Below are 13,012 nucleotides of genomic sequence, written 5' to 3'. Positions count from 1 at the left end.
CATGTAGAAAAAAACATAAAGAAATTGCTGACAAGAAGCCTGATCCCAGGCTTCGACAAGATTCAAACCCGCGCCTCCCAGAAGCTACTTCCACGCAATTTGACAACAAAGCTACCAAGGTACATGTTAGGAGCGAGACAGATTTCACGTACTACGTTCTTTGTGACAGGAAATGAGTCTGGTTTAATGAGATATAAACAATCCGATCTTGTAAGTGTTGATCCGCTTTAGTGACAGGAAATCCGATAATCTTAACTTTGAATGAAAGTGATCCTCTCAGTAATTTGCACTACTTAGGCAGTAGTGAAATAAGGCCTGAAAAAAATTCAGGCCTGTACGGCCTGTACTACTGCCTAAGTAGTGCAAATTACTGCGAGGATCACTTTCATTCACTTCTTTATCCGCAGTTCAAATATATGACTTTCATATATTCTTAACCATTTAATCTTAACTTTATCTTAACTCAGAGTAAGTCACTGGGCCTCCGAAATGGGAGCAAAAAAACTTATATTAGAACACAATGAAAACAAGTGAGTGCATGAAGTTCAGAGATTCAGAAAGCCATATCTTGGGGATATCATAAAGTTCATAAAGGTAACGTAATGGTTAAGAAAATCGACAGAGGTCTTTGTTAAGGATTTTTTTTCCGTTTTTCGGACGCACAATGCGCTAATACATTTTAATCTTGTTGGGCTGACTAGCAGATGAAAACATTCTATCAATAAATTCAGCCTAATAAGTGCATACTTAAAACTGTACGACTGATTGCTTTAGGCCCTTTTTGGGCGGTGGATGGTCATCCACTGATCGAATCGACCGATTCATTCAAGGATACCATGCGCGCGCATGAAGAGTTGGGAGAATTTATCAATATGTTGAGGCGCTCTCGAAAAAACAGTTCTTACACTCGCGTTTATTGAGAAAAACTATCCATCGTCATATCCAAAGCGCACTCAAGGAGTAGTTCTTGAATAAAGTAAGTTTTAGGTAAAACTTGTCAATGACTGAGAATTCCTACTGTTGAGTGGCAATGCCCTCCATGATCGACTTAGTAATAGACTTAAGCACCTACCACTAGCAGTCTGCCCAAAAGATCTCAGCGTGAGTCCAGATTAAATAATGTAAAGAAGTTTTGTGGTCCGTTCCTTGTCCGCATCACAGAGTTCTATATTATTAGAGTCCTTCATATATGGATGAAATAAGTCAGAAATTTTTCCGGGGCATAGGGAACTCCTCGCAAAAGATTGGTGTCCGTAAAGAGAGATCTCCCTTGCGAAGTTTTCTCTGGATGTCACGCAACGTTCTCTAAAGAGCGTTGCGTGATTTCGTATTGTCAGTGACCTCCTCGCCCCAATTTCCCTAGCACCCCTCGGACGATTGAGCAGGTCACCATCTTGCACACTGTGGTGAAATTTTCTTATCTTGGCGAAATGGAAGGCTCTCTGTACCTAGCGTTTTCTGCACTTTTGGTGTCGGTCATTGTCTGGCTTCTTAATCCTTTTCATAAACTTCACAAGTTCTTGAATTATTCCTTAAGAAGAGACGGTGGCATGCGAACTGATCTTCAGGATGGGGTTCGCTCGTTCAACAATATGCCTGGCCCAAAGGGATGGCCTATCTTAGGCGATATGCTGAACTTTCTACGAAAATCTGAGTTCAAAGAAATTATAGCGGAGCTGAAGGACTCGTTTGATAAGTACGGTCCTGTTTTTAAGAGGAATTTTATGGGAACATCAGTGGTTTATGTCAAAGACCCAAAGGATATCGAAGTCGTCATCAAAGCAGATGGAAAACATCCCATGCGACCTCCCTCAGCTGTAAGCACGGCGATTAATAAGTACAGGAAAAGCAGAAAACTCCCTAAAGTCCTTTTTGGATTGTAAGTATTGAGAAATTTGTGAATCAACCGATGAAAAATATAGGTGGCAAAATTGGGGGGGTTGTGGGGGCAGCCTCCTTCCCCCCCCCCCCCCAGGAAAAATTTGGGGACTCTGTACACCAACGTATAAGTGTCGATGATATTACTAACGCAGCATAAAATAAGCTTCCTTATATATTCAGTCTCGTAGTCTTTTCAAATTGTTTCATCAGGATCATATAAGGCAAAATTAAATGTGGGATGAGTTATTTCATCTGAACGACTCCAGCTTGCTGGATTTTTCCGCTAGACTTAAGTGAGGTGGATTAAATTTTGTATTGATGTGATAACATGTTAGGAATGGAAACAGACAGTCTTTATGAGAACTCAACCATTTTTTTTTTTTCATCAAATAGAGTAAGCTCTCTTTTTTTATTTTCTACAAATTTCATAACAGTGAGATGTATTTCAGCTTAAAAAAAAATGAGGAAGAGGAAGAGAATCAAAAGCAATCCAAGGGAACAAGAATTTTGCTTATTTGGATGTTTCTGTAATAAGTTAAATATGATTTGAATTCTAGCTGCATCAGGAAATTGCAACAGAGAAATAAAGTAACAAAAATATAGTGGCTAAAACATTACATTACACTGCAAGGAAAGGATATTTACTTGAACTACTCAGGTGACAGCATTTCAGAAAAATTTGAGTCAGGGTATGCACTTGGCATAGTTCACTAGATGAGCGAGAAATGTCCCCCTCTCTCCTCACTTCAAAGTCCTTTGTTGCCATTGAAACATTAAGGAGAGAATAAGATAATTCACTGCCTCAGCCAAACAAAACTTGACAGAAGATCAAGTTTGGCAGTGTGGTGGGAGTTTAGCCCTTTCATCTCAAAGTTGTTTTCTAACAGAACCAAAATGAAAATCTCAAGCACAAAATACTGAAAAGGCGACAATGTGTTGGTAGGATTTGACACTGACACTGCAAAGAAGTTTGAGGAACTGTTAACTTTTTAAACTTTAACATAAATAGTCATATTTTCCACACTGTTCTCTCTGCATTTTCTATATCAGTAATGACAATAAGGAGCTTCAGTTGGTGATCATTTTCCTTATTCTCATGATGTTTACAGTTTAGTCAAGAGTGATATTGTAAGGAGAAATTAGAGGCTAGTCATTCTTATAAGTTAGAGTCTTAAGCTTTTACACCATAATGTCAGTATGTATATTCCCCATACTATTATATACACATTTGCTAAGGTGTTGACAAGGAGAATTTGCTCTATAATCAAGAGCCTCTTTAGTTGGTGATCATTTCTTTTATTCTTGTGACCTTATTGTGTGATTTAGGGATGACTTTGTGAGTAGAAATTAGCAAGGGTTTTAAACTGCTTTGAAGTAGGAGTCAAACTTGGCAAAAGTGGGGGACTGTGAAAAGTTTATTTAAGGCCAAAAGGTAATTATTTTGACTAGAGTAACTGGCAACATGATGTCAAGATGAACATGAACTCCAGCAGTCACCAGCTTGTTTTGAAATCCCTGAATTAGATGCTAGTCACTCTTAGGGTCACAGGGTTAAGAAAGAGAGCTTTTAAAAGTCTTTGGGAGTGTAAGGTATTGTGTAATGGTAATTAGTAGGTTATAGATACTATAGAGTGTAACAATCTAAGAGACAAAGAGATCTTGATCATGTGGTAATTAAGAATGAGTTTTACACAAGATATCATGACAATTTCATGTATGATATACTTGAGCTCTTGGGAAAATAATAGTGAATTAAGGAACAATTTACCTCAAGTGTTGACCTAAGTGGTAGCATAAATGAAATTTGTAACTTATGCTTGAGGTGAATCAAAATGAAAAAGGACTACATCTTGATCAATTAGTAATGCAACCACATTTTTAATCACATTGGTTAATAATTGTTCACCAAAGTAGAGATAAATATCCACCACCTTCACTAGCACTGAGGTGAGTAATTTTTTAATTATATACCACACAGATACCTCAAAATTAGTTTAATTCTCTCAATATACCAAAAACTGGTTGGAAATTGAAATCTTGATTATTCACCCCTGGCTGCTCCAGGGGTTAATAATACTTGCTTTTCACTTCCAAACTAGCCAATTGGCACTCAGGAAACACTATAGTCTACTTGTGTGGTATATGCTAATAATCAGTATCCACAGGGACAAACTAATATACATTTTTTTGTTTTTATCATGAAATGTGTTAATATTGTAATGTTTAACCCACCAGTATTTAACCAATAAGGTGAATATGTGTATAATAACATAGCATGTGAATATTGTAGTCTATATGCTGTGAGACATTATACCACTATCTGTTTAAAGTACATACAGACTAGGTTAGTGGCTTAAAATCCCACAGTTGACAGACTATGATAATCACATATTAAGCTGTTATCTTATTACCAACCAATCAGTAGTTTCTCCATACAAGACCTGTTCATTATCAAACAGAGATAATGAGAAGAAATGGAAAGAACAATCTAGGGAATATCACTTGATTTTATACTAAATTCTCACAGCTAAAATCACAAGAGAGGCATGAGATTCAGTGAGGAAAACATAGATATTGAGAGTGATAGAGAAAACTCATTCACAGAAAGCTCACATGTGGTCTTTACTGATGTTTGGTTCATTTTGTTGTAAAAAGTAACCATATTTTAAGGACTGTAAGAGAGAATTAAAAATCAGATCTTGGGAGTGAAATGGTTAAAGGAAACAACCCTTGATTGTGGTTAAAATTTGACAAAGTCTTTAACTGTTTAACTAATTTTCAAACTATTCTTGAACGACCTTCCCGATTTTCTGATGCCCAAGCTTCTTATCGAAAATTTCTTGATTGGCGGACAGTTTTGGATGCCCTGGCAAGATCCAAATAATAATAGGATCAATATCAGTATCTGGGCAACTGCCCACCCACCCCTCCCCTAACTCAACAACAGTCAATTGACAACAAGTTAAGGTTAATGTTGGGTTAGGGGAGGGGTAGGTGGGCAGTTGCCTAGATACTGATATTGATCTAAATAATCCAATTTTATACTCCTCTTTATCAAATTTGACAAGATAATATTTGGTCTCGTGTTTTCCTACAGGGACGGTGAGGAATGGAACCGAGTACGAAAGGCTTTAGCGTCGAAAATGCTTCGACCGAAAGATATCCGAGACAACCTGGAAAACTTTAATGGAGTGACAAGAGATGCTATAGAACATATGCTTTCAGTGCGGGGTGCAGATGAAGTAATTCCAAATCTCGAGGAGGAACTTGGAAAGTGGGCGACGGAATGTACGTAAGCTGTTTCACGAAAGTGTGAATAGATCCATTAAGGCTGTGACCCCAGTGAATGAGGTGTATCACTGATGCAAGTTGCTCTGTAGGTAGAGCCTCTCCCAGTAGGTATCTCCAAGGGACCCTAGGGAAATGGTATAAATACCAATGGAAGAAACCAAAACCCTTGGCGAGGGAGCAAATTACAGCACGTCTAAAACGTGTTTCTTCCTCCACTGATCGGGCGACAGGAAAACAAAAGGCTGAGCATGTTACATGCGCAATCTGTAGGTCCCGCCAGGGGTTTGGATTCTACGCTGACCGTGAGCAGAATTTGTTTAGAGTTAGTCCTGGGTACTACTCCACAGTTGTAAGTAATTAATAAAGGGAATGAGTTTTCAACGAAACTGTTGTGCTGCGTCAGCGGGAGAATATAACAGGGTAATGAAATATTCTCAACTGAGTTGCTAGCATAAATTGGCCACCGTCAAGAGTGTCAAAGGTGACGTTTCGAGTTCTAGCCCTTTGTCATTTGCTCTGACGAAGGGGTAGTGCTCGAAACGTCAGCTTTGAAATTCTTAACGGTGGCCAATTTATGCTGTTGGTAGCCATCGTGTTTGCTCCCTTTTACCACTAGATGGAGGATTAAATCATACAACGTTTGATTTTGGTTTTTTTTTTGTAGTTTAGTTGATTGCAGTGCCTGTGATGGCTGGGCCTTTGGTCCAGGAACTTCTTGGCCCTTTAAATTTTTTTCCTTAAAAGGTTGGCCCTCAGAAGTTTGGCGCCTTGGCCAAATACCCACATCATGCTTTATAAATGATAAATCAGCGCAAATATCTGTTTTTGCTATTTTACATATAGCTGTGGGTACACTGGCATTCGATGTAAGAGTTGGAATGTACGATGACCCACCGAACAAAGAAACCGTGAAAATGATTAAGTCGAGCTCAGACGCCTTTTCACTTATGGGAAAACTAAACAAAGGATGGGAAAGTTTTATCCTCAACTTCATGACGACACCCACGTACTTGAAGTTTTGTGAAGCACAAGACACCTCCATAGGCATTGGTCAGCATATAGTGGACCAGAAAATTATGGAACTGAAGAAAGCAGCCGAAGATGGTGAAGCTCTCAGCCAGGATCAGGGTTGGTAAAACTTGTTAGTAAATGCCAATCTGTAGTGACCTGACCGGTGGAGAGTAAGCCTTAGGCGATTTTCCCCGAATGCCATCGACGTGGTTAACCAAAACCACTCTGCATTGGCATAGCGGCCAATTCAGGTGAATTCATTTGCAAGTATTAGTTACCGATATCGTCTTTGTGTTATAGCGGTGCCTCTGCTGACCTACCTCATAATGAAAGGCGAACTTACACCACAGGAGATCAACACACAATCTATTGGGATGTTTAGAGCAGGAGTAGAGACGGTGAGATGATACATATTAACTAAGGTGGGGCAAAGACCAAATATCACGACCACAATCTTGAAAACGAGCGACAATATAATCAAAGCCTCAGGAGAGGAGTTGCTTTTCTAAAATCATGCTTTGTATTATCACAGAAACTGCATTTTCTTTTAAATTATTCTTCAAAAAAAGCGAAGTGGCCATCTATAAAATCGGTTTATCAGTGTTAAAATCATCTTGCACACGGTGAATATGGCAAAAAAACAGTGACATAATTTTCGAGCAATCAAAGCGCGTGCATCTGCAATTTCACCACATGTAATTTTCGAGGATGAATGAGGGTGGTCTAAAAAGAACAACAAACCAAAAAAATGCAGATTTTTATAATCAGTATACTTTTGGTTAGCTCCCTCACCTTTCAATTACTCAGTTGTCGTTATAGATAGATAGATAGATAGATAGATTGTTTTACAGTTTTATAGTTTTATAGTTTTATAGATAGATAGTTTTATTGACTAAAAACATAGCAGCCATAGGCTGAATTTCGTCAAGCTTACAATTACAAATATATATATAAATATAGGGTATATGAATACAACAAGAAAACTATAAAGACCCTATAATATAATATATAATTAAAAATATGAATACAATTAATTAAATATGTAGTTATTAAAAACGTGACTTAGAATAAAACTGTTCTTGCAACGTTCAGTCCTACATCATGGTAGTTTATATAGTCTTTGGTTCCTAAGGCTGTAACTAGATATGTTCCCTTCTAGCAGAAGTGAATGTAATTTGTGTTCCTTATTTGTAGAGATCTCGACGAAGAGTCTCGAGGAGATTTTTTCTTCTTCCTATATACTTTCATTACCTCGAATTTGATTCAGGAAATATAATTAGATTCCTTCGGTTGATTTTTAAGATAACTCTGCAGTAGAGAAATCCAATTTTCATGAAAAATCCTGAGTAATTTTCCCTTGACTTTTCTCCACAGACGTCCACTGGGCTACAATGGCTCCTTTACGATCTGGCCCGTAATCCAAAGGTGCAGGAGAAGGTGTATGAAGAAGTGACCTCGCTAATTGGGCCCCATGGAGATTTTACGCCCGAGAGTTTTGCCAAGTTGACTTACATTAAGGCTTGTGTCAAGGAGTGTCTGAGGTAGAAAGATGTTTGTGTTCACAAATTTTTTGTAGGAGCACCAGCTTATTGAGAAGTCTGTATGTCATGTCATGTTCAGTTTGCATGATCAATGTTGATAGAGGGAAGGGGGAAGGGGGGGAAGGGGGTCCAAGCTTTGATTCGGTAAGTGCAGATTTTTTAATATATATGTATTTTTTTCACTCTGGATTAAAAAAAAAACTAGCAAATATTCCAAGGCAAGTGCAGTGAAAAACTTAAAGTTGAGTAGTAGTATGTGATCCTATCATTGAAAGAAGTTTGGTGTCGGAGAATCACTGAAAAAAAAATCCTACAAGTCTGAAGGGGAGGAGGTGCCAAGCCCCTCCCTTCCTCCCCCCCACCTCGTCCCAGAACCCCCCTGCTGGATCCGCCACTGAGTTTCTTCCCGATACAACGTGCATTTCTCATCAAGGGTTTTTTTTTTATATATTTCAATAGAATGCACCCTCCTGCTCCCGACTGGGCACGCCGTCTAAGCCAAGATGTGGTTCTTTCTGGTTACCATGTCCCAACAGGTGTAAGTCAAATCGTTCAATGTTTTTGAACAAGGTTGCACTCTAGTTTTTATTAACAAGTTTTCTGCATCAATTACTTGCCAGTTGAGATGAAAAGGGCATGAAGATATTTTCTTGACAGATCCATTCGTCCAAAGACTGTCAGGCAAGTTTTTGAACAAGCAGATTTATCAAGAGAGAAATCTGGAAACGTAGATGACTTAAATCATATAAAAGTTTTCGTTCCCGCTGTCTACTTTACATCTACAATTGCAAAGAATGTACCTCGATTTTTTAAACGGTGTTCAACAGTATTTGGGAATCTCGCCCCAAGCCCGCGGACATCCTTTCGGCGAAGCTTCCGGCCGAAACTAAGTTTTTAGCTTGCACGTTTTTTGTCTCAGGGCCATTCTTTATCCGAATGAGACTGACGTTAGGCACATGGCTCTTGACAAGTCTGTTGGGAAAAGGGTTTTTTTTTCAGAAAACAGTCCAATTCACGGCTATGTTTTAAGAAACTAACTATTTGAACCCATGACCTCTGAAAAACCGGTGCACTGTTCTATCAGCTGAGCTAACAAGCCGACTGGGAGTCGGTCATTAATAAACCCATGTAGTGATGAATCAATGACTTAGAATATATGAAAATCATATAGGTGAACTGTGGTTTTCCCGTGCAGGCCTCAATGTCTCAGGCCTTATTTCCACTACTGCTAGCGTGCATTACCGCGAAGATCGCTTTCATATTTATTTTTGAAGCCGCAATTCACATGTATGATTTTCATATATTCAAAGTCATTAACTTTGCTGTGTTTCCTTTGCTAAATGAGATCTTCCTTGTTTAGGATCAAGATTCCTCAGGGAAGCAGATCCTTAGCCTTTGTTACGCTGCTAACGCAGTTTAATGGAAACTTTGTCTTCTTTCTTTCAGGCAATCGTGGTTTATTCCAACTATCTTTCTGGGCTCTCTGAGGAGTTGTTCAAGTTTCCTTTGGAGTTCAGACCTGAACGTTGGTTAAACGAAGATCTGGGAAAAGTTCACCCTTTTGCCATATTGCCATTCGGAGTTGGACCACGCATGTGTATTGGTGAGAAGTGTAGTAGTTGTGAATGACAAGGAGAGTGTGTTGTTTTAAACGAGTCTCCAAAAAATTGAGCATGCATTGAGTTTGCTTTTGCTTTTGTTTTTGCTTCACCTCGGTGAGTGATTGGTCTTACAAATTAACGCCATCATCTCAAACAATCAGAGGCGAAAGCGAAACTAATGGTGGCCAAATCTGTCGCGTTTTCAACGCTTCGGACCTTTGGTTGTTTTCAGTTTGAGTTCTGTTGTCCATTTATGACAAATCTTGTGTTATAATTTAGTGTTGGTTTGTTGGCTTTTTTAAACTCAAACAAAAGCCTAGTAGTCAATTTCATTGCCATGATTGATGTTCGTCCTTCGCTAGCGAACATGATCATGACTTCATTTGTAACTGGGCTCCCTTGAAACAGTCTGTCACAATGTGGACTTAGGATTGCCGGAAGTGGGCCAGGCTGAGAGGTGGCTTGATAAACCGTTCATTAGCAACTCTCATGTAACTCTTAGTGAAGTCTCTACCTTAGAAAACACACACATCAGCCTCTGGCTTGCTCCAAGCCAAGCACTACGCCCACACCGGCTCATAATGGATACCAATGAGAGCATATTTTCCTGCCAATTCCGGCGTCAAATCACTCTACCCCTTGATGGAAATCGAAGACGAAACATCGTAGAATTTCACGAGGCCTTACGACCGACTAAATGGCTTTACTAAATGATAATACTGAACTGCGAAAAATAAAGTGAATTTTAGAGTTGCAACGTAACTTTTTTAAATTGATGATGGTAATGATAATGATACGAGAAGATGAGGGTGCTGATTGGGAATCACCATAGGCATGAAAGTAAAACACAAATTTTTACCTTGGTTGATGATGGTTTGAACTGTCGTAATGCAAAAGTGATCTCACCTTACCCCTTACATCATCAGTTTTCTATGCTAAGACTGTCGTAAGGAATTTAATTTAACAAGGCCACTGAAAAAGATAAGCTCAAACCATTTGTATTGTGACTGATATATTTGAATAATCTTTCTTCTAGGGCGTCGTATCGCTGAGGCTGAAATATATCTTTTGGCAACAAAGGTAAGCTTATTAAAAAAATAAGAAGGATAAAGAAAGATGTTTTTTCATCTCTCTTACTCTATTTACAAAAACCACATTGCTGATCCAAGCAGTATACTGGACGCGTGCCATATATGAACCTCGTAATGGGCCTTGTTTACCATAGAGTCTCTGCAGCTTAGAAGTAGAGCGTCGGAGCGCGGAATCCGAAGGTCTGAGGTTCGATTCCTCACAGGGAGTCAGAATTTTGTTCTTTGTCCCACGCTCGTGACAGGACGAAAAAACATCTTTCCCTACAAGGAAAACTTGTTTGATCACTTCAGTTTGCATGCATGATTAGCACGTTGTAGCAATATCAACTAAACCTGCCTGCCTCATTTTTTGGCCTTCCCATGCCTTGCCCATTTTCTGGTTTTACAATCACGTCCAAGCGTTCCTATATTTTTTACCTGAAAACCTTGCAAGTCAAAGATTGAAAGAGGCGCTTGACTTAAATTTAGTTTACAACTATCGGTATAGCCAGGATTTGAATAAGGCAACCCTATTCATTCACCGACTGAATTGCTGCGAAATTCAAAACCTGACACGTTTCCGACTGTTTTTCTTGAATTGATCATGACAACTTTTATAAACAGCTTTGGGTAACGACATTTTGAGTCCAACTCGGTTATCCTCGAAAATTTGGTTTTATCAACCGAGCTGCTAATCTAAATTGCCCATGGTAAAAGAGCTTCTCTAGCTTACATCCCGAGCGTTACCACTTCGCCCTCGTTAGCCCTTTGCTCTGACGAAGGGCTAACGCTCAAAACGTCATCTTTAAAAACTCTATACGGTGGCCAATTAATATTTGTTACGAGTGTCGATGTAGAGCAGGGTTGTTCTTAGACAAAACTCAGGTTCGTCGGTAACAGCAACAAACTGATTTATTTCCACGTAGTTGACTTATCAACTTTACAGCAGTAAGCTTCTTCACAATCCTCTTTCCCTATTTTTTGGTGAAACTGTCGCTCTTATATATATAAAGTACAAGGATTTAGAAACTTCTCTAAAGAACTAAATTTAGTAGATTAACACGGTTTTCAAATTTCAATAATTACGTAAGAGATAGAACGTTCCAGAATGTTCTTGTACCAGAAGGTCACGTCTGGATGACTTCGGGTTCTAGACTGTTCTATAGAATGTTCTAGGACTTAACTAAGACAATTTTTCGTAACAATATTATCAACCCAGTTGATAGAACCAAATTATCTTGTAACACCCCCCACCGACGCATTACCATGGTTTCTAACCCCCTCCCCCCATTTCCCTCTGTTATCATCGCCCCGACTTCGACACGATTATTTTGAAGGATCTTATTCAAGCTTATGTGTGATCATTTTCAGCTGGTACAGCGGTTTGTCCTGGAATATCACGATGCGCCAGTCGGTATGAAGTCGAGACTGTTGTGTGTTCCTGACAAACCACTGAAGATCAAATTTATTGACCGTGCGTAACTTGCTTATATGGATGTTCGTTCTTGACGGTGGGAATAAATAAAATTGACATTTTTTATCAAAAGGTATCGGCAGGATAAACTCCATAAGATGTGTTTTACTCAGCGAGAGTCTGTGCAATTTTTTTTTTTTTAAATCAAGCCCTTCGCATTGACGACTTCCAAATTTGAATTACGCAGAAATGAGTACTTGATTGACTAAAAAGAATCAATGGAAATAATATATTTCAAAGCAAAGTGACTATGTGGAAAATAAGAGGTCGTATTAAATTTTTAACTCCGAATATTGCATTTCTAGTGTTTTGATTAGTTCCGAATGTTAGCTCATATTTTCGGGCTAAGTCATCTTATAAGAAAATGCATTGCGAGGCGAAAAAAGGCTCCAAATATCCAAACGTTCAGGATTTACTGAGATTTCATAAAAATAATTATTCTTTTCGCGGATGTTGGATGTGTGATTGGCTATTTATCATCTCTAATGACGATGATTAGGTAGAAGCTGCAGATTGTGGCTCGCAGAAGGCTTTTTACAGCGCAACTGAGAGAGGAAATTCGTGTAAGTCTCAAGCTTACGCGAGAACATTGGGTATGACAATATAGAATGGTGGTAGTACTGAGTGGAGTCCAATTCGATCTGTACCGGTATCGCAGAGGTCATGGGTTCATATCCCGTACGGGCCTGAATTTTTTTCAGGTCCTATTTACAACTACTAGTTTCAGTAGTGTTCTTAGCTGCGAGGATCTCTTAATATCATCGATCTGTAATGTTTCGACCGATTTTTTTAATCACTAGTATTATTACAGACAGAATTGGACGACACAAGTCCTGTTACCAATTAATCACAACCTTTAAAATTTCCGAAAAAAAAACCAAATATATCTATTACAAATATCTCCAGTGGAGACAATGTCCCAGGTTAACAATTTCTCCATTTTGGAAATTCCCCAGTTTTTCGCAGGATAAGTGGTTGTTGCTATGGTTTTTGTGATGAATTCGGTGATTGGTGGATTTAGCTGAGTGGACTGGGTTGCTTCAATTGTCCGACAACAGCCAACTGTCAGATTACAACTTTATAAAGTTATTTGTGAAAAATAAAGCACTTACTGCACCAATCACATTTGAGAAAATTGTAATG

At 38.8% G+C, this 13,012-nt stretch overlaps 1 protein-coding gene across 1 annotated transcript; it reads left to right on the top strand.

Annotated features, from left to right (window-relative positions):
• The first annotated feature begins 1,367 nt into the window (after window positions 1–1,367).
• LOC113671623 (1,25-dihydroxyvitamin D(3) 24-hydroxylase, mitochondrial) lies at window positions 1,368–12,156 on the top strand. Its single transcript, XM_027187868.2, has 9 exons — window positions 1,368–1,879; window positions 4,979–5,169; window positions 6,016–6,300; window positions 6,484–6,581; window positions 7,558–7,724; window positions 8,184–8,262; window positions 9,171–9,327; window positions 10,362–10,405; window positions 11,767–12,156. The coding sequence occupies exons 1-9, from the start codon at window positions 1,431–1,433 to the stop codon at window positions 11,875–11,877; spliced, it is 1,581 nt and encodes a 526-aa protein (XP_027043669.2). The 5' UTR covers window positions 1,368–1,430; the 3' UTR covers window positions 11,878–12,156.
• The last annotated feature ends 856 nt before the right edge of the window (window positions 12,157–13,012 follow it).

Source organism: Pocillopora damicornis, chromosome 6 (genome assembly GCF_964200805.1).
Source record: "Pocillopora damicornis chromosome 6, jaPocDami1.2, whole genome shotgun sequence".
NCBI lineage: Eukaryota > Metazoa > Cnidaria > Anthozoa > Scleractinia > Pocilloporidae > Pocillopora > Pocillopora damicornis.
Note: the sequence above shows the minus strand (reverse complement) of the source record. Positions and strands in the feature narration are given on the sequence as shown.

Bases quoted from the DNA above. Each gene is read 5' to 3' on its own strand.
- LOC113671623 (XM_027187868.2), top strand. From the start codon at position 1,431: ATGGAAGGCTCTCTGTACCTAGCGTTTTCTGCACTTTTGGTGTCGGTC. The intron at 6,582-7,557 runs GTGAGATGATAC...TTTTCTCCACAG, and splicing joins TTAGAGCAGGAGTAGAGACG to ACGTCCACTGGGCTACAATG. The intron at 8,263-9,170 runs GTAAGTCAAATC...TCTTTCTTTCAG, and splicing joins GTTACCATGTCCCAACAGGT to GCAATCGTGGTTTATTCCAA.